Source organism: Lampetra planeri, chromosome 60 (genome assembly GCF_965212315.1).
Source record: "Lampetra planeri chromosome 60, kcLamPlan1.2.h2, whole genome shotgun sequence".
Lineage (NCBI taxonomy): Eukaryota > Metazoa > Chordata > Hyperoartia > Petromyzontiformes > Petromyzontidae > Lampetra > Lampetra planeri.
In genome coordinates this window covers 721,634-741,018 of record NC_136166.1, presented here as the reverse complement: position 1 = coordinate 741,018, position 19,385 = coordinate 721,634, and the positions used below count along the sequence as shown (strand labels likewise).

The 19,385-nt window shown below is 50.8% G+C and overlaps 1 protein-coding gene across 1 annotated transcript; it reads left to right on the top strand.

Moving 5' to 3' along the window:
- Positions 1-623: 623 nt before the first annotated feature.
- MOG (myelin oligodendrocyte glycoprotein) lies at positions 624-19,129 on the top strand. The gene is made up of 10 exons (XM_078618946.1): positions 624-639; positions 2,005-2,188; positions 8,053-8,279; positions 10,119-10,397; positions 12,697-12,913; positions 13,947-14,324; positions 15,502-15,529; positions 15,953-16,011; positions 17,367-17,413; positions 17,968-19,129. Coding segments are annotated over exons 1-9 (1,389 nt in total). The 3' UTR covers positions 17,368-17,413; positions 17,968-19,129.
- Positions 19,130-19,385: the final 256 nt, after the last annotated feature.

Below are 19,385 nucleotides of genomic sequence, written 5' to 3'. Positions count from 1 at the left end.
GCGATTTATTTACATAACTTGTCAACAGCAGATACTACTATAGTCAAGAATGATAGTAGAACAAAATCACTGCAGGCTTTCTCAAGACAGTTTATTTGTCTGTATGTGGATGGAAACCAGACGGCCTGAATACCCCAAGTTTGTTTTGCAGAGTCACGTGGTGCGATTAACGATCCATTCTGAATTATTGTGTGGGAGAATAACCCACAGGAGAAAACAACCATTTGGAGATCCCCTTTGGACTTGAAACACTCGGGATGAATTTTACCGACAAACCCTGTTACAAATATGATACATGTTTAGTTTATTATTTGAATTGGAATGTAGCTAAATGAGTTGAAAAAATACATTTTACATCCAGGGTTTTGGGTGCAGTCTTTGGTGGCCAAGACCACCAACTCGCTGCACTTTAGAATCCAGTTAAACCACAGGCAGCTGAAACCCAAATTCACATCCCAGCATCTCAGCAGTGTGAACTCAGCCACATGACCTCTGAGCCACTCGGCCACCTATAAGGCTGCCAAAATAAACCCGACGTATTTAACAGAACAGTTGCCAGGTGACGGTTGCAGGGGTTAGCGCACCGTGCTATGGACCTGACCGCCCGAGTTTGATTTCCAACCATGGCTGACATCAGCGGTGAGAACTGAACCGGCCCGGGGTACCGCCTTCACCAGCTTGAATTGACCAGCATGTTCTTATTATTTTATTACTTCCCTTCTACGTGACTTTACCGAAAGAACCAAGAAGATGAATCACTGCAGTCACGAAAGCTTTAAATCGAAATTTGACCAGCATGCTGAAATATGGCCAAAAAACCCCCACGACTGTTATGGCACAGATGATACCTTCGCCCAGCAGTGAATTGGGGCACCATAATGGCGAGATGTTAACTCCCTCGCCTGATACACAGGAGTTCGTGGGGTTGATCCCGACCCCGACGCCTGCTGTATATTGGAGCTTGCATGTCTTTCTCCCCGTGGTGGTGTGGATTTTTCTCTGGGTCCTCCGGTTTTTCCACATTTAGAAACACGTGCTTAGATTATTTGGCTGTAATAATTTTCCACATCATAAGCCACTTCGTTGAGCTATATTATGTGGCCAGATCGCATCTTAAAAAAGAGCTACATAGCTTAATGGGCTCTATCTCGTAAAAAAATATAGTTTTAGTTTAGCTTAAAGGGGCTGTAAATCTAAAATCACGCTTGCACTCTGCGATACGACCTCACGCTACATAAAGCATTGAGACAAACGGGGACACTCTTCATAAACAGACAAGACAAAGAGATGACTAACAGGCATCGTGAATACTGATGTTCAAGAAGAATGGAGTCACGTAAATCTTAAAGCAGTTCCTCCAAATAAACATTCCATATAAAAACGCAACCACGGCATCGCTGTGAACACGCTGCATGTTGATGCTGAGACCTCCATTCACGATCCGAATGCCACAATGTTGTGCACCGACTTGCTGCAAGCAGCGCAAACAATACAAGAAGCCATCACATGTCACAACAAGCAACATCAAATCAATCCCTCGCACACTTGATAGAAAATAAGAGGTCTAAAAGTGATTAAGAGTAGGACAAGCAAGGTCAGGTTTATGATCCCAAACATTATTATTATTCCACAGATTAGAGGCCACCACACTGCCCCACATAGACATTTGAAGGCAGTGGGCGTGTGGGTATCTGCAATTCACCATCTCTCAAAGCAATTGAATGGCTAAACCATTTCCAACTGAATCTCCAACTGCTGCTCTTTGCTGATCACACGACATCATCATGTTTATCTTCTTGGTTCTTTCGGTAAAGTCACGTAGAAGGGAAGTAATACGTGACTTTACCGAAAGAACCAAGAAGATGAATCCCTGCAGTCACGAAAGCTTTAAATCGAAATCATCATGTTTATTGAAAAGCACGTGTACATTTTGTTTTGAACACACGTTTCATCTCGACGGTGTCATGAACGCCACGTCTCTCCGCGCGGTGTCTTTCTCCGCAGCGCCGCTGCTGCCGCTGCTGCTGCTGCTGTGCACGGTGGTGCGGCGGGGGCTGGCGGAGCCCGACGCCAAGGCGGTGTCGGTGACGGTGACGGCTGGCGGGGAGGTGCCGCTGCCATGCAGAGGACTCGGGGCCCTCTCTCCCGGGGCGCTCGTCACTTGGGAGTGGAGGCCGCGAGCCCCCTGGTGAGGTCCGCGGCACGACGAGACAGACGCGCGGACGCAGTCTGCCGTTGCGCGCCCGTGACAATCGGCCGCGCGACTAAATCGCCATCGACACCGTGCGCTACAATGGCCTGAGACCGCTTTGTCCGCAAGCGAGCGAGTGGCGCGGTGACATGCGTGCGTCTGGGCGTCGCCTAAATGATCTGGCCAAGCAGCAGTGCCCCACCCCTTTACTCCACCTGTCCCAATGCATTTTAGTATTTTAACGGACAATCAAATATGTAGCAACGCACCACTGCGGTGTATCTTTAATGTTCCATTTGTAATGCGGGCGAAAGCGACCTTCCGGATGTGACGTCACAAGGAGGCGGAGCCAGGTGACGTGGGTGAAAGGTTCGGGGCTTTAAGCGGGTAAACCGGAAGAGGAAGGCAGTCCGGTGGTGAATGGAAAAGGGTGAGGCCACGAGGGCGAACGAGAGGAGGGAGGCACCGCCGGCGAGCGGGGGCCGACCCCAGAGTACAGCCAGGAAGGCTGTGTGTTAGAGGCAGCGGTGTGGCTGCAGAGAGTCGCAGGAGCGACGAAGAGAGAGAGGAGAGTACAGCCAGGAAGGCTGTGTGTTAGAGGCAGCGGTGTGGCTGCAGAGAGTCGCAGGAGCGACGAAGAGAGAGGAGAGTACAGCCAGGAAGGCTGTGTGTTAGAGGCAGCGGTGTGGCTGCCAGGAGGAGCTGCGAAGAGAGAGAGAGAGCAAGAAGCTGGGAGAGCTGCGGAGGGAGAAGAGCAGCAGCGAGTACAGCCAAAGGGGGCTGTGTGAGAGAAACAGCAGCGGAGCTGCTGTTGTGGATCGGGCTGACATTGGAGTCAGCACCGTGGAGAAGCTACCGGGTCAAGACAGCCGTGTGGGTGTACAGCACGAACCGAATAATAAAGGACACTGAGCCAGACATCGTGGTCCAGAGTCGGTTATTACACTGGTGTCAGAAGTGAAACGGCTTGTCAAGACGGCTCGGAAGAAAGAATATTCCTGTGCCATCATCTGCTACATCATCCGACTTACGATTGAGACAGATGGCGCAGCTGGAGACCTGGAAAATCGTGCTGGCGAAACCGTGTGAGCTCACCACGCCGACGACGGCAGTGGGGAGAGCCGAGGGTGGTCTGCAGGCCGACGCCTTGCCTGCGCTGCCAGCGCCATCTGCCACGCGGCACGGAGACGCCATCTTGGGCGTGGCAGGGGAGAAACGGCGGGAAGCCGCCATCTTGTCTTCACCGCGGCGGGGAGACGCCGCCATCTTCAACATCGCGGCGGAGAGGCAGCCTTGCGCTGCCATCTGGAGGTGCCGCGGGGAGAGCAGCCTGCTGTGAGCTGCTGTTTTGCGAGGGGGAGCTGCGAGGAGAGGACGACGACGCTACAGCTGCTGGGGCGGGAGCTCTCCCGTCCTGGCTCGGGTGCGTGACAACGGAGCAGTCAAGTCGCCGAACGAGTTCTGCGAGACGACTCAAGTTGCCGCCCTGCCATCCTCTTCTTGCTGCAGCCCCGGGCGGGTCGTAACGATACGCAACCGGCCTTTACACACACCTCACCCATCTTTCGAGGGCCGGGTGGGGGCGATTTTGTTCTCTCATGACTCGATTGTGCGGAGCGCGGTTCGGAAAGTGTGTATGTGTGTGTAATAACGGTGAACGCGCTATCTGCTTGTTGCTCGGTGTCAATTAAAGTGTGTACGTGTGTTGAGAATGGACGGAGAGTATGCTGTGCTTGCTGAGTGTTAAGTTGTGTGTGTGCGCTGCGGTGTGGAGTTGTTATATTGATGTCGAAGTTAATTATTAACTCGGGAGCGTCGGGTATCTTGCGCTGTATCATCTCGTGGGTTACCTTGTGCGATGGGCTTAATTGGAAAATATATATATTTTTTTGGTGTATTGTGCTGCGAGGTGCTAGGTGCGATGTGGTTGTTGCAAGAGAGAGAATATTGGTGTTGTTGCTGCAATGTTACGACTGGGTTAATGCTGTGTTGGTTACCTGCAGATCGGTTTGCTATTGTGCTTAAATGTGCGCGTGTGATCGCGATATGTTGACTGTATGTGCTGTTACACCGTTCTGTACGGATATGGGGTGCGATGCATTGATTGATTATTGGGATTGGGATGTTATTAATTGTGTGTACCTGTTTGGAAATTGGTAACAAATTCGAGGGGGACCCTATTATTTGGTCGTATGGATGTTATGTACACGCGATTTTGTGTATATTATGGGTAACGGCGCTTGTGAGAGAGAGAGCGCGCTTTGAGGGTGCGTGATGACGCCGTTGTGGGTGTCTCAAAGGTTAATGCTAATGGGACCGTAATTGGCGCCAAGTTGCGTCGCGTATTCGGTTGGTCGCATGCAGCCACGAGTTGCTTTGCGAGTTGGGTTGTGTAACCAATGTGGTTGGTAAAATATTGGTTAAAAATTCCCCGATATGACTGCTGCGCGCAGCAAGCTGGGGCTGTGCGTCTATCGTTGTTGGGATTGTTACAATAAGACGGGGGATGCAATTTGTGACCCCCAGCAAAGGGAAGCTGGGGTGCACGAATGGAGAAAACTGGCCACGTGTTCGCACGTTGGGCCGCCATTTTGCGCACACGCGGGGTGTGGCGTCGATGCGCTTTGCGGAAAGGGCCGCCATTTTGAGTGCGCGCAAGATATTGCGCGAACGCGCTGGGCGAAGGGGGCCGCCATTTTGAGCGCGCGGGAAAAACCTCGGTGGGGCAAATATTCCATCTGTTATGCCTGCCATTGTTGATTGGGTGATGCACGAGTGGTGGTCACGTCGGCCTATGGCTGATGGCTGACCTGACAGCCCGGAGGCGAAACCTCCGTGGTATGTCTTAAACTAATGGGCCGTGTGCTCATATGGCTCGGGGAGTCATGGTTCAGTTGTGCGGTGGCAGACTGAACCTGGTGTGCCGGGGGCTCACGGGATTTGGGTTAGGGCGTTATTGTCTCTATAAGAGAACATTACCCCATGGGGGGGGTCGTTGATATCTGGCCTTGCCGAGGGATTGATCTTCCCTTGGCTATAAAGCGTCAGACTATAAGAGGCTGGTGTGTGTCCATCGCTGATGGGATAGTAAGGGAGGAGCATGGCCGAGTGCTGCTCATCCCCGAAATGGCACTAGCCGAGAGTATGGTAAATGGATGTTGCCGTGGGTTGACGACCACGGTGAGGGTTACGGCGAGTTAAACGTTACCGCTGGGGAGCGTGGCTCTCCACGCGAGGGTGTGCGATTAGGGGTTGTTGGTTTGTTGAGAGTGACTGTGGGTACATGCTGTGTACGACTGAGGTCTGTGCTGGTCCTCAAGGGAAGACTGCTGGTGGGTAAGAGCAGAAATTTTTTTGTTGTTGTTGTTTTCACGTGTAAATAATATTGCTGTTCAAATGTAAATACTGGGGCGTCCATCGCGGTTATTTGGGTAATTATTGGGGGTTTCTTAAGCGGCCCGGAATTACATCATCTCTATCCTGGGGCCGGGGGGCTGTCGTGTACGACATGCGGATGTGCGTTGTTGTGCTTTGTGCTGTTGTTGTTCTTGTTGTTATATAATATGCTTGGTGTCCTTTAGGGGGGGAAGCTCGGTTCGCCGCATTACGATTTGTTATTGGTCAGCCGAGGTCGGCTGGGATTTTTCTATGGGGGAGGGTGGTGTAATGCGGGCGAAAGCGACCTTCCGGATGTGACGTCACAAGGAGGCGGAGCCAGGTGACGTGGGTGAAAGGTTCGGGGCTTTAAGCGGGTAAACCGGAAGAGGAAGGCAGTCCGGTGGTGAATGGAAAAGGGTGAGGCCACGAGGGCGAACGAGAGGAGGGAGGCACCGCCGGCGAGCGGGGGCCGACCCCAGAGTACAGCCAGGAAGGCTGTGTGTTAGAGGCAGCGGTGTGGCTGCAGAGAGTCGCAGGAGCGACGAAGAGAGAGAGGAGAGTACAGCCAGGAAGGCTGTGTGTTAGAGGCAGCGGTGTGGCTGCAGAGAGTCGCAGGAGCGACGAAGAGAGAGGAGAGTACAGCCAGGAAGGCTGTGTGTTAGAGGCAGCGGTGTGGCTGCCAGGAGGAGCTGCGAAGAGAGAGAGAGAGCAAGAAGCTGGGAGAGCTGCGGAGGGAGAAGAGCAGCAGCGAGTACAGCCAAAGGGGGCTGTGTGAGAGAAACAGCAGCGGAGCTGCTGTTGTGGATCGGGCTGACATTGGAGTCAGCACCGTGGAGAAGCTACCGGGTCAAGACAGCCGTGTGGGTGTACAGCACGAACCGAATAATAAAGGACACTGAGCCAGACATCGTGGTCCAGAGTCGTTTATTACACATTCATGAAAGATGCGCGCCGCACGGAGCACCCAATGCAATGCGTCGCTCCAGGCCGTCGAGCAGATGGACGCTTGAAAGCGGAGTCTGTCCTGACTGCGAGCTGCCAGGTTTATTTTGCTTAACCCGGGGGTGGAGACCTCAAGGGGGGTCAGGATAAAGTCTTCTTTGCCAATATAACCCGGGTAGGGGGTCACCAAAATGTTAAAAGCAAAACAAATAAAATAAAGTTGTGCAACTGATCGCTCAGATGTGGACCCACCATCAGGACCGTATGTTTTGCACGTGCCGTCTATGATCCCAGAGTGGAGAATTGAATGCGGATAACGCAAAGGTGTGTATGCTCAGGTATACGACCCAGCATTGGTGGAAATTCCACATTCATATGACGGGGACGAGCCTCTCCATAGGACAACCGCTTTTGACTTCCCCGCAGAGTGGTACTAATTTTATCGACGCCAAAGAAAGTGATGATGGGCTGAGCCAACCCCCAATCAGAATTAGAATTCGTACACCGTTTTTTTTTATCGCGAGCCGCTCGTGCTACCAATGGAGTCTCCTGGCCGGTTATCCGAATCATGAACTCAATCAACTAAAGTAGCCGGCCACTGGTGGCAGTGCACGCCTGAAACCCAGCACCGTGGAGGCGATGGTTGGTGGATCAAACACTTCTGTGGAATTCCCTCCCTGTGGGTTGTTGAGATCGCCATCTCATGGCTTGCCAGCATATGGCAGTGTAGCCGGTGGATTTGGCCAAACATCCCGATTATAGGACCGCAGAGCTTGGGAAAGTGTTGCCTCTGGCTGCCTTCCTGCCTGTCTGTGGCTTCCCACGCCTCTGAATCACTCTCTCTTTCAATGAGGGTGAACGAAAACTGCGCGCGTTACACATTTCCAATTATTTAGTTATTTCATCGTTACAGCCGCGCAATGAAACTTGCTGCAAATTTCCACCAGGGTGGCGAGATGTTAACTACCTCGCCTGGTATTCAGGAGATCGTGGGTTTGATCTGAACCCATACGCGTGTATATTTGGAGTTTGCGTGTTCTCCCTGTGGTGGTGTCGATGTTTCTCTGGGTCCTCTCTGCATTTAGAATCAACATGCATTGCGAGTACTTGGTTGTTATACATTTCCACGTTATGAGCCACTTCGCTGAGCTGTCATTTGTGGTCTGGTCGCTTCTGACAAAGAGCTGTATAGATCACTGGACCTTACCTGGTAAAATACACTTTTAAACCAGGTTCTCAAGTGTTGTGAGTTCAGAATCAGAATATGTATTGAGACTGCAGGAGGAATCCGATGAGCTATGAAGCTCTTTTTCACAGATGTCCAGTTAGAGGCAGGTCAGCAAGTTAAAACAATAATGAAGTTGATGGTCTCAGCCCGGACACCTGTAACTGCAGAAGAAGAGAACCATCACCACATCACATAACATTTTCCTTTTTTTCACTTAATGTGTCTTCTAAAATAATAGCTACGTGGCTCAGTTGGGCCTTACGTGGTAATAAACGAATAGTTCAAGAGTAAAATTTGTGCAATTTTTTCTCAGGTGCGTGAGGACAGACGGAGGCCGCCTGCTGGAGATATCGAACAAGGATGGGCGCAAGGTCGTCTCCGACCAGTTCCGCGGCCGTGTGCTCGTGCACCCCCAGCTCATCAAGCGGGGCGACTACACCGTGCGGCTGCGTGAGGTGCGCGCCAGCGACGCAGGGGACTACACCTGCCTGAACCAGGCCACCGGGCTCCATCGCGCCATCCGCCTCTTCGTCAACGCAGGTGCCAGACGGTGACCGTCCAGACGCGCGCGGAGTAGAAACCTTCCTCGAGAAGTGCCGCGTCAAGCGGACGACAGCGTCCCCCGTAAATGGCGATGGTAAAGTCTGGTGAGAGGCCAAGTAAGCGCGGGCCCGGCGAGACGGCAGGACTCATACTGAGGGTATGCCAGCCACGTTACCGTCTCATTGTGCGGACTGCTTCGCTGTACTGCTCAGCCGCGCAGCTCAAGAAAGTAGTTCGTCGTTGACCGCTCAGAAACCGCGTTAAAACAGTGCACGATCCTCGTTGTAACAGTGCGCGTTCCATGTTGTAACGGAGTCCATTCCTTGTTGTGCGAAAAGTGTTCCCGTTTGGAAGAACTGCATTCTCGCGAAAACGCGTCGTGGCATGCACACCACGCGTTAAGCGAGGACTCGGCATACGTCTGCCCCTCCGCTTTAGCTGTCGTTGTGAAAACTTTTCAGATGCACCGTGAAATGCCTCTCGTACGTGACTCTAGTTGTCCACAGCCCTCCATCAATCCACACAAAAATCGTGATAGGAATGGACCGGCAGCGCTTCCCAATCCTGTTCACCCCATAGCACTCACTCTCGAGCTCACTTGATCTTCACGACACACAGAGCCAAAACAAATCCCATCTGCAGGCCTGCGTGGTGGGTAGGTGGGTGGACGGAGGTGGTGGCTGATGGCTGTCTGCCATCCTGAGCTGTGACCAATGGAGAGGGGAAGGCGGGAGGCGGGGCGATGGGGGCTGGTGATTTTTTCTCCTCCTAGAATTTATAAAATACCACGGCACACCTGGAACTTGCTGTGTCACACTCGTGTGCCAGTTGCTAAGCACAGCTCTAGATTATCATTGTTTTGTAAAGACAGCATCAATGCTGCTGGCTCATTGCTCTGACCCGTGAGCTACCCAACCATCTGCTTCTTCTTTGTGGGTTTTCTCTTCCTGGCTTAATTAGCAGCTTCCAGGTGTAGAAAAACTTCAGCATAACAGAAAAATAGTGTTGGTTGAAAAACTGTACGTTTCAAACAAAACACAAAAAAGTGTAAAAAGCCACGAGGCCTACCACTTTGAAATGGCCTGCAAATTATATGTATCCATTATCATCTTAGCCATCACTAATCGGGTGCTAGAGGGGACTATTCTTGACCTGGCAACAACGCCATGGTTCTAAAGTTCGCATGCTCATCACTTCTGTAACGACGAGGGCTCCTTTTTACTCTTTTCACGCGCATGCTGAGTTCTCCCTTTCTGCTGTCTAGAGGTGGAACCCACCCTGTGGGGTGGACTTGGGTCTGGTGAATGTTTTCCGCACGTCACATCGCACGTCACATCACACAGTCGCTACGATTACAGGATAGCGAAGGTCCCGTGAATAACGCTTTAATGAAGTCAGTCAGCTGCTAAATTTAGTTCCTGTATGTTGTGTGTATGTATGTTGTATGTTGTATATATGTGTGTTGTGTGTTGAACGTCTTTCGCACCGTACGTAGACAACCGTGCAAATTGGAGGTGCGGGGAAAGGACAACAAATGAAACACAAAAGCTGTTTAAAGCAAGCGAGTTTTCAATCTCGATGATGATTTAGAAGCGCATAGCTCCAGTGGCTTCCTCATATCGTAAGGAAGAGCGTCAGAGATGGCCGCAGAAGTGCATTCGAAAGCACGAGATGCAGTGACCGTCTTTGTTCGACGGACCGCCAAACGCCGCTGCCGCTGCAAGAATGACCATAGTTCGCGTGAAAGGTTCACGCTCTTTGACGACATTGGCAAGCTATCGCGGTGCATTTGTCGCGGGCACTTTGTGTGTGCAATGAGGGCATTTTTGTGCGTAGGCTGCACCTCCAACCTGCTACTGGAGGCCAACCCGTGGGAGGGGGTGGCTGAAGGAGACCCGGTGACCCTCGCCTGCTCCTACTGCGGCTCCAAGCCTGTCGAGCCGCGCGTGCGCTGGCTCGCCGCGGGTGTGCCCGTCAAGAGCGGCTCGGACATTCACATCTCGGCGGACGGGAAGACGCTGAACATCCGCGCCGCCACGCTCGCCCACCGCGCTCGCTGGGCCTGCATCATCGGCAAGAAGGAGAGCGCCGTGGCAGAGTTCTGCCTGGACGTGGGTGAGCCGCGGCGAGAACCTCCGTTGGTTTTGTCATCGCGGTCCGTTCACGCGAATGTGAAAACACGCGAATGCTTTGAATACTCGACTTGTTGACCCGGGAGAGACTCGCCGAGTCTCAAGGCCCCTCTGCCAGGAGGGTCCTGCTAAGTTTTCGCAGTCAGGGTTATCCCAATTCAGTAATTTGCAGTTAATATTTTAGCATTGGAATGTTATGGCCAATACCAGCTACATTGTAAAAAGAATTAGCTGTGGAGGAAGCCGGAGAATATGTAGGAAAGCCGTGGGGAGCAGGAGGAGGAGAACAAACCAACGTCCTCCACACGTAGAGGAGCCTGAGTCGGGACTCGCACCCAGGGACTTGTTGCTGTGAGGCACGGACGCCCCCGCGGCTCCCAGCACCACCCTGCCTCACGATCATGAAGCAAAACTTGAGAGTCATGCAGATCCGTGCAACAATTACTGTCTAATGCCTGCACATGTTTCTCCCAACGGATAAATAGCGCCGAGAAAATTGAGTTGACCTTTGGCCAACCTTTTGTGTAAATCCGAAGTTATTTAATCACTGAAATGTAAGATTCAACATTTTTATTCACCCTGTATTCGACACTAAATATGCATCATGGCGAGGCAATGTATGGGGGTGGTGCAGTGGCGTCGTTGTTAGCTCACTGCACTCGGAACCCGTCGACCTAAATTCGATTCCTGGCCACAGGGGCGAGTGATAGCCACACCGGAGCTGTGGACCCTCCTATACCAACCCACACTGACCAGCGTAGTGAAGTATGGTCAAACAACCTGCACGGTCGATGTGGCATGGGGAGACCTTCATTTCGCATTGGATAAACTATCATTCATGCATATACACGTGTTCCTTTTACTGATGTGCCCGTGCGTTTGCCTTGAACGTTTCATCTCGGACCCACTCTAGCTGAAAGGTTTCGTGAAATCGAATTTGCTTTGTCCACTCCGCACCACCGCCCCTTCTTGTCGTTCATTCGGCTCAGACTTCGTACATGGCACGAGGAATGTCATTCAGGATACAGTACTGTGCGATATGTTGTAACAACGTGAGATGAATTCTCAGCCTTCATACCCCCCTGCCCAGTTGAACTCGAGCTCCCTGATCACCCTGCCACCCCCTGCCCAGTTGAACTCGAGCTCCCTGATCACCCTGCCACCCCCTGCCCAGTTGAACTCCGAGCTCCCTGATCACCCTGTCACCCCCTGCCCAGTTGAACTCGAGCTCCCTGATCACCCTGCCACCCCCTGCCCAGTTGAACTCGAGCTCCCTGATCACCCTGCCACCCCCTGCCCAGTTGAACTCCGAGCTCCCTGACCACCCTGCCACCCCCTGCCCAGTTGAACTCCGAGCTCCCTGACCACCCTGCCACCCCCTGCCCAGTTGAACTCCGAGCTCCCTGATCACCCTGCCACCCCCTGCCCAGTTGAACTCGAGCTCCCTGATCACCCTGCCACCCCCTGCCCAGTTGAACTCGAGCTCCCTGATCACCCTGCCACCCCCTGCCCAGTTGAACTCCGAGCTCCCTGACCACCCTGCCACCCCCTGCCCAGTTGAACTCCGAGCTCCCTGATCACCCTGTCACCCCCTGCCCAGTTGAACTCGAGCTGTCTGATCACCCTGCCACCCCCTGCCCAGTTGAACTCCGAGCTGCCTGATCACCCTGCCACCCCCTGCCCAGTTGAACTCCGAGCTCCCCGATGCCCCTGCCACCCCCTGTCCAGTTGAACTCCGAGCTCCCCGATGACCCTGCCACCCCCTGCCCAGTTGAACTCGAGCTGCCTGACCACCCTGCCACCCCCTGCCCAGTTGAACTCCGAGCTGCCTGATGACCCTGCCACCCCCTGCCCAGTTGAACTCGAGCTGCCTGATCACCCTGCCACCCCCTGCCCAGTTGAACTCCGAGCTGCCTGATGACCCTGCCACCCCCTGCCCAGTTGAACTCCGAGCTGCCTGATGACCCTGCCACCCCCTGCCCAGTTGAACTCGAGCTGCCTGATGACCCTGCCACCCCCTGCCCAGTTGAACTCCGAGCTGCCCGATGACCCTGCCACCCCCTGCCCAGTTGAACTCCGAGCTCCCCGATGACCCTGCCACCCCCTGCCCAGTTGAACTCGAGCTGCCTGACCACCCTGCCACCCCCTGCCCAGTTGAACTCCGAGCTGCCCGATGACCCTGCCACCCCCTGCCCAGTTGAACTCCGAGCTCCCCGATGACCCTGCCACCCCCTGCCCAGTTGAACTCCGAGCTCCCTGATGACCCTGCCACCCCTGCCCAGTTGAATACGGAACGACTCCCACGCACCGGGACTCCGAGGAGGGTTCTGAAGACGACGACGACGACGACAACGATGATGATGATGATGAGGAAGGAGAGGACGATCCGGATGATCGTGAAGGGGACAAAGACAAGCGCGGCAACGAACATCGTGTGGAGAGAGAGCCAACGCAGCGACAAGACACTGCGCCAAATGCTGTGAGCGAGCACAGGGAGAGGTAACGGGCACTGTGAACGGAGCTCCACACGTAGCTACGCACCGCACAAGACTGTGGTTTAGAGTCTCACACCTCACATTAACGCTGCAAGACTTAAAATCGTAGGTAGCTTAGGGACTTGTTTAATCTCCGATAGCAGGTAACATTCCAGGAGACATCCTACTGCCATCCCAGGGTTTTGTTTCTCAGTGACGCGTTGCTTTTAACACGGCCATCTCAATGTGGTGAAGCCGTAATGATTATCACAGCCCTTGTCCTTTCGCTGCTGGATGAAGATGTCCCTACGCACCTTGTCTGTCATGTGGGTTGCTGGGCCATACTTCACCACGCTAGTCAGTTCAGAGTTGTGAAGGGGCCGGGGAGTGACCAGGACTGATGTCGATAGGCCTTGCCACTGGTGATAGCCATGGTCGGCAATCGGAATTGGGTTGCAGGGTTCGTAGCTCAGCGTGCCAACCACTGCGTCACCACCTTCCCGGTAAAACCGTACACATGGTAACATTACGGCTATGGCATTACATAAATATTATTTGGGTCTTTCGGTAAAGTCACGTACATAGGTTCAAATTAATACGTGACTTATCGAAAGACCCAAAGAATATGAATTCCTGCAGTCACGAAAGCTTTACGTCAAGATTACATGAATACACCACAATAAATACACCACAATAAATACACCACAATAAATGCACCACAATAAGTTGATTAAAATAACCTTCTAGAACTTCCTTCCTGTCTGTTCTCTGCCCAACTGGAATCTCGAACTGGCTCTAACTCCACATTCTTGGACATGTTCTCGGCCAGTTACCGAGATGGGCATTGGAATTGTCTTCACGAGTCCTTCGAAGAAGGGGAAAGCCTCAGGGTAGATGGTGAGAGACTGCGTCGCCAGATCTTCGAGGTGGCATGTGTATTGTACAGCAGCTGCAAGTTCTGGCAGGTGGAGAGCGTTCAGTCATGATCGTAGTGGCTCTCGCGTTGATGGCATCTTGATATTTTTATATTGAAATTAAATATGTTTCTTTTCCATCAGTTTTTCAACAGCAGCCTCTGTGACACAAGCCTTGGACAACTTGGGGAATTCAGCGGCGGTCAGTTTGTCGAGTCACGACCCCAAAAGTCTCGTCACGAGCCAGGCCGAGGTGCCACGCGGTGGCCCCTCGTCGCCACCCGCCACACGCGCCCCAAAACGAACCGCCACGCCACCCCCTCGCACGAACGGAGCGACCACAACCGGAGGAGACGCAGGTGTCGATAAACAGCCGGTTTTCGAACGCGGAGAGGAGCCCACAGAGCGCCGAGTCCTGGCAGGGCCCTGTGTTCTTTGCCTGCGTTGGTGCCGGAGCGGTGGCCATTGTGGCGGCCATCGTGGTGGTCACGGTGCTGCTGTGGCGATGGGGGGCGTGTGGAGGTGAGAAGGCCGTGGCGGGTTTAACGACATTCATATTCACGCCATCTAACCCAAAACATCCTGTATTATGGATACTGGTCGCGTAAGCCCACGTGTTAAACTGGCAATGCCTCGGTTTGTCGCCCACACCTCGAGTTTGTCCCATTGCGATGTAATGCCTCGGGTCGCCTTATATCTTTTTTTGCACGTCGTGATACTACGATACAATGTCAAATTTCACGACATGACGATAATCGCGATATGTTTCCCATGACTTTGTTAATGCATTCTGTGTTTATGTTATCTTGTTTTTGTGCTTTGATGTACTTAAGTGTGAATAAATATTCTCTAAAAGTGAATCAACTGCGGTTCACTCAACATAAGCCTGCCATAAATATTGTAATTCGCGTGCTGTCAGGTACACAAGAAGTACTCTACGTGAACTATGAAAACGATAACTAAACTAAACCAATTTTTATTTTACCAAGTAAGGCCCACTGAGCTATATAGCTCTTTTCAGAAGCGACCTGGCCACAAATGATGGCCCAATGAAGTGGCTTATCATGTGGAAATGTACAGCAGCCAAATACTCTAAATGCACCCTGATTATAAATGTGGAGGGAAAACCAGAGGACCCGGAGAAAAATTCACGTTACCACAGGGAGAGAGACACGCAAACTCCAAATATACAATAGGCGTCAGGGTTGGGATCGAACCCACAATCTCCTGTACACTTGAAAAAATAACTTTCAATTTACTACGGAAAAGTTTTGCAACAGCACTAGTTTCAATTAGTAATAACCCAGTGAACAAGGAACGTGTTTGTCCAACCTTTAAAATCCACATGTCAATCTTGACCGAACGTTGGCTTGCTTACTGTGTGATTATTTATAAACATTATCATGTGCTGTCTCATACTTCGCCAAGAAATGTAATATATTTAAAATGAATTAAATAAGTAACGAAGGTCACTTTGTGATGCTATTTAGTAAAGTGGATGGTCTAATCATTGTGGTGATGTTATTATATTGTACGATATATCGCAATACGGTGTCCAAATGTCACGGCTACCCTACTACCTGCCACGCAGTGAAGAGCAGGACAGGCATCGTCATGTTTACCAAAAATTATATCATTTTCTGCGAAACAAGAAATATCACTTGCAAACCAAGAATGTAACGTATTTTTTACTTTACAGGAAAGAAAGAAAGCAGGCAAGTTGCCAAGTAAGTTACGTGACGTATCGTTGCGTGTTATTTGTTATTTACGGAACTGTAAAAACGTGAATAGGGCCAGACCTTTTGTTGATCCACTGCTGGATGAGGGCTTGCCCATGCCATACAGGTCGTGGGGTGGGGGGGGGTTCATCCATACTTCACCACGCTGGCCGGTGTGTGAAGGTGGCGAGCGTAGACATGGGAGCACAGAAGAACAACACAACGTATTTGTCTGCACTGTCCTCTGCTTCCCAACGGTAGAACTCTCATCCACACAAAGGAAGAGAGGACAGTGCCGTGGACGTGTGTGGTTACAGCACTTCGATTAGCCATGTTCTACTTTACTGCTGTTTCTCGCACCTCCGATGAGCATGGTTCACTACGTACGGTGCGAAAGAAGTTCTACATACAATGTCTGGCTTCTTTCCCCAGAAGTGGAGAAGAGAGGACAAACCATGGTGCCGATGGTGCAACAACGGAACTCCCCATTGGTGCTGAGTGGCACTGTACACTACAGACAACACGCACGATGGGATTGTTAATGATACAGTCACCACTTATGTGAAGAGTGGGATCATTAAGGCTAAAAACTCTTTGCTACACTCAAACAGTACATGGGGCTGTGATCCGTGGGCGATAAATACCATAGTGGTTTCATACTTGGGTCACCAATTATTGCAACAAAAAATCACCAAATTTTATGTGATATTTTTATTTATTGGCAAAATTCCAGAGATAACATCATTTTTACTTTGATTGCCATGGTGGATGGAGCATTCTGGTTATCTATGTATGTTGAAGTTCTTTCACACCGTACGTAGCCAACCTTACTAATCTGAGGTGTGCGGGAAGGACAACAAACTAAATATAACAAGCAGTTATAAACAAATGAGTTTTCAAATGAGTTAATAGAATAAATAAATCGGTTCGCCAATTGGCAATCATGCGGCCGAGCGGTAGTGCGTTCACTGCTTGGTGCAGAAGTTTAGGGTTCGAATCTGGCAGCCCGCCCTGGTTAACCCTGGTTAATACTCCGGGTGTATTCATCATCAGAAAGAGTAGGCCATTGTGTATCAGCCTCACGATTAAAATTTGCCAAATTCAAACAATTACCTGTAAGTTACTAAATTGGGATTACAAATTGGAATCATCGCCCCCTACTGGCAGTCTGATGCCCGCTTGGATTGAGTGGCTCTGTGCCACGCAGAGACAGTTGAGGCTGCCCCCGTGCATCCTGACTCCAAAAGGCAGGAAACTCACCGCATTTTCGGACAGCATGTGTGCTTGGAACTGGAGTGAGTGGAAGAACCTTTCAGTAGTATTCACTCGCTGGACATACAGCAAAGCACAAGAAGATTAGAATAAGTGTAAACCACACAAAGTTATGGGGAACTGATATAATAATCTTCACATCTTCGCATCGTATCATATCGTAAACAATTTTATCGCGGCAACCCTTTTGTGAACTATTGGAAACTTTTAGCCTGCGACTACAGCATGGGACGGGAAGTAGAGTCAAGGATGTGATGTGTGGGGACATAACAAATATAGACGATGGGAAGAGGCGGCTACACCAGGGCGTTGACGCTGCGGCTGTTGCACGGAGCAGAATCTGCCCTCACAGCGGACAGCGGAGAGAGTTTTGTTCATCTTGGTTCATTCTGACGAGGGTTATAGTGACGCCATTGGAGAATGTTTTTTAGTTAATTCCTGGTAATACTTGGAAACGTATCAAGCACGTGTTGTCGTGGCCTTCCTTCACACTGGTTTCAGGGAAATTTGCAAGTGATCAAGGTCTATGGAAATGTTTCTGCTTTCCCTTCTCTCTCTCTCTCTGTCTCTCCAGATGAGGCCGGCAAGGAGGGCCCCAGGGAGGAGACCGAGGCAGCTGTGGTGAGTGTACCCATTGCTGTAATTTAAAAACCATTTGTCGTAATGAAAAACCATAAATTCAGGCATAGCCTGGATATGTATTCGGGGAATAAACTGGTGCATGTGGCCTAATTCAGGAGGTCTTATGTATGTACACATTTTATAATAACAATATTCATAATCAGCCGTGGTGCTGTGTGTGTGGTATTTTGTGGTGTGTGTGGTGTGTGTGGGTGGTGTGTGTGGGGGGAGCGGGAGTTTAGCGGTTCGTGTGCTGTGCTACGAACCCGGCAACCCGAGTTTGATTCCTGCGCACGACCAACACCAGTGACAATTATCTAAACCAGTACTGGGCCTCCCCTAGGATGACTCGGCCTCAAATAAATACCTAGTCGTGTGTGTAAACGTCACCACTCGGCCGGGCGTGGCGCTGGCCTTCCCACCCCTCGTGTGCCGTGCCGGCCTTCAAAGGTGCTCACGAACAGCACTTGCTCCAACAGTCTGTTAAAGCTATCCGGGGGATCTTTGTCTTTGTGTGCATGTGTGTGTGACGAATGTGCGTTGGAATGTGGCAGGCTGTCTGTCCCGAAGGGCAGGATGCTCCAGAAATCCCGAGCTCCCCTGCACCCGACGCAAGCGCAGAGGCCTGATTGGGGAGTGATCATCAAGCTGTCACACGAGGCGCGTAAAAACGAGCACCGCATTTAAAGTGGATGGGGAATGGAATTCATCCAGGGGCCCAAAACTCCAGAGGGACCCACAAGAAAAAAACTTAATTTTGTTTTTATGAAAAAAAAGTTAGAACTGTTTATTCATATCGTGATTTTCAAAAATAAACTTTCTGAATGTTTCAATTGCCATGCAGGAAGATCAAACCGGCGACTTCTGGATTGCAAATTCAATCTGCTAAATATTACTCGAATGGCAGCTTCTCATTTTTAAAACCTTTATATTAAGTTCGCTTGCTTGCTTAGGACCGTGCAAATCTTTTGGTCGTTTTTTTAACCCACTTCCCGTGATCCAATCGAGCTGACATTTTGCACACAGACTCGTTGTGCGTGACAATGCATTTTCGTGAAAAGAAATCCCAAAATTTTACACTGTTTAGGGAATTTTTTTTAAATATTTAATTACCAATTGTTTAATGCTGCCAGACAATCATCTGACCCATAGGTGGCAGCCATCTCAAGCCAGAGGACGAGAGGACTCTAGCCGCCCCGATGCCACGCATATAAAGGATTTATAGTGAAAAACTTTGTTTTTACGGGTTTACTTGTTATTTGAATAATATTGACAAAACAACAATATTGCCTTTATTAATTGCTGGTTTATCGTGTTTGTGCGTTTGTATATCTGAAACGGTCCTGGGATTCTCCTCAGTCTACACAGCCTCAAATGAGTAGCTGGCGCAGTGTGAAAACATCAACATCTGGCAGATTGTGTTGGCTAGGTGTGGTGCCGCCACCCAACGCCCACGGGCATATGCAGTATTTGTCCCAACAGTGTTCAGGCTTTCCAGGGGAACTTTGTCTTTGTTTGTAAAGAGAAGGTGGGGGGCTCTGTGAAAGATGCGGCATCATTCCTATGCCTATTATCTGCCCTCTGCCTATCTAGTGCCGGTATAAAGTCATACGATCTTCTTTTTAACTTCGTTAACGAGTACAACGTGCTAATTGTATGCTCTGCGGTCAACCAAATGTACTAAATTGATTAAAGACATGCTCCAGTACGAGACAAGTTGCCTGAGCCCAATTGTTTTTAAACGACATGCGAACGCCTCTTATCCACGTCTCTATCACCTGTGACTCCGAATGACCTTAAGGGTCAGTGCAAAAGTCATATTATCCCTGCCCCTATTCTTCCTATTATCTGCAATTATTGATGGGTTTTTCCCCCCGTCCGACGTTTAATGAGCCGGCCAGGAGGCTCAGCGGTAGCACGGTCGGCAGGTTGAGTAGAAACCTGTCTCACGCATCCCCACTCTGTCGATCGC

Bases quoted from the DNA above. Each gene is read 5' to 3' on its own strand.
- MOG (XM_078618946.1), top strand. The intron at 14,325-15,501 runs GTGAGAAGGCCG...TTTACTTTACAG, and splicing joins GCGATGGGGGGCGTGTGGAG to GAAAGAAAGAAAGCAGGCAA. The intron at 15,530-15,952 runs GTAAGTTACGTG...TTCTTTCCCCAG, and splicing joins GAAAGCAGGCAAGTTGCCAA to AAGTGGAGAAGAGAGGACAA.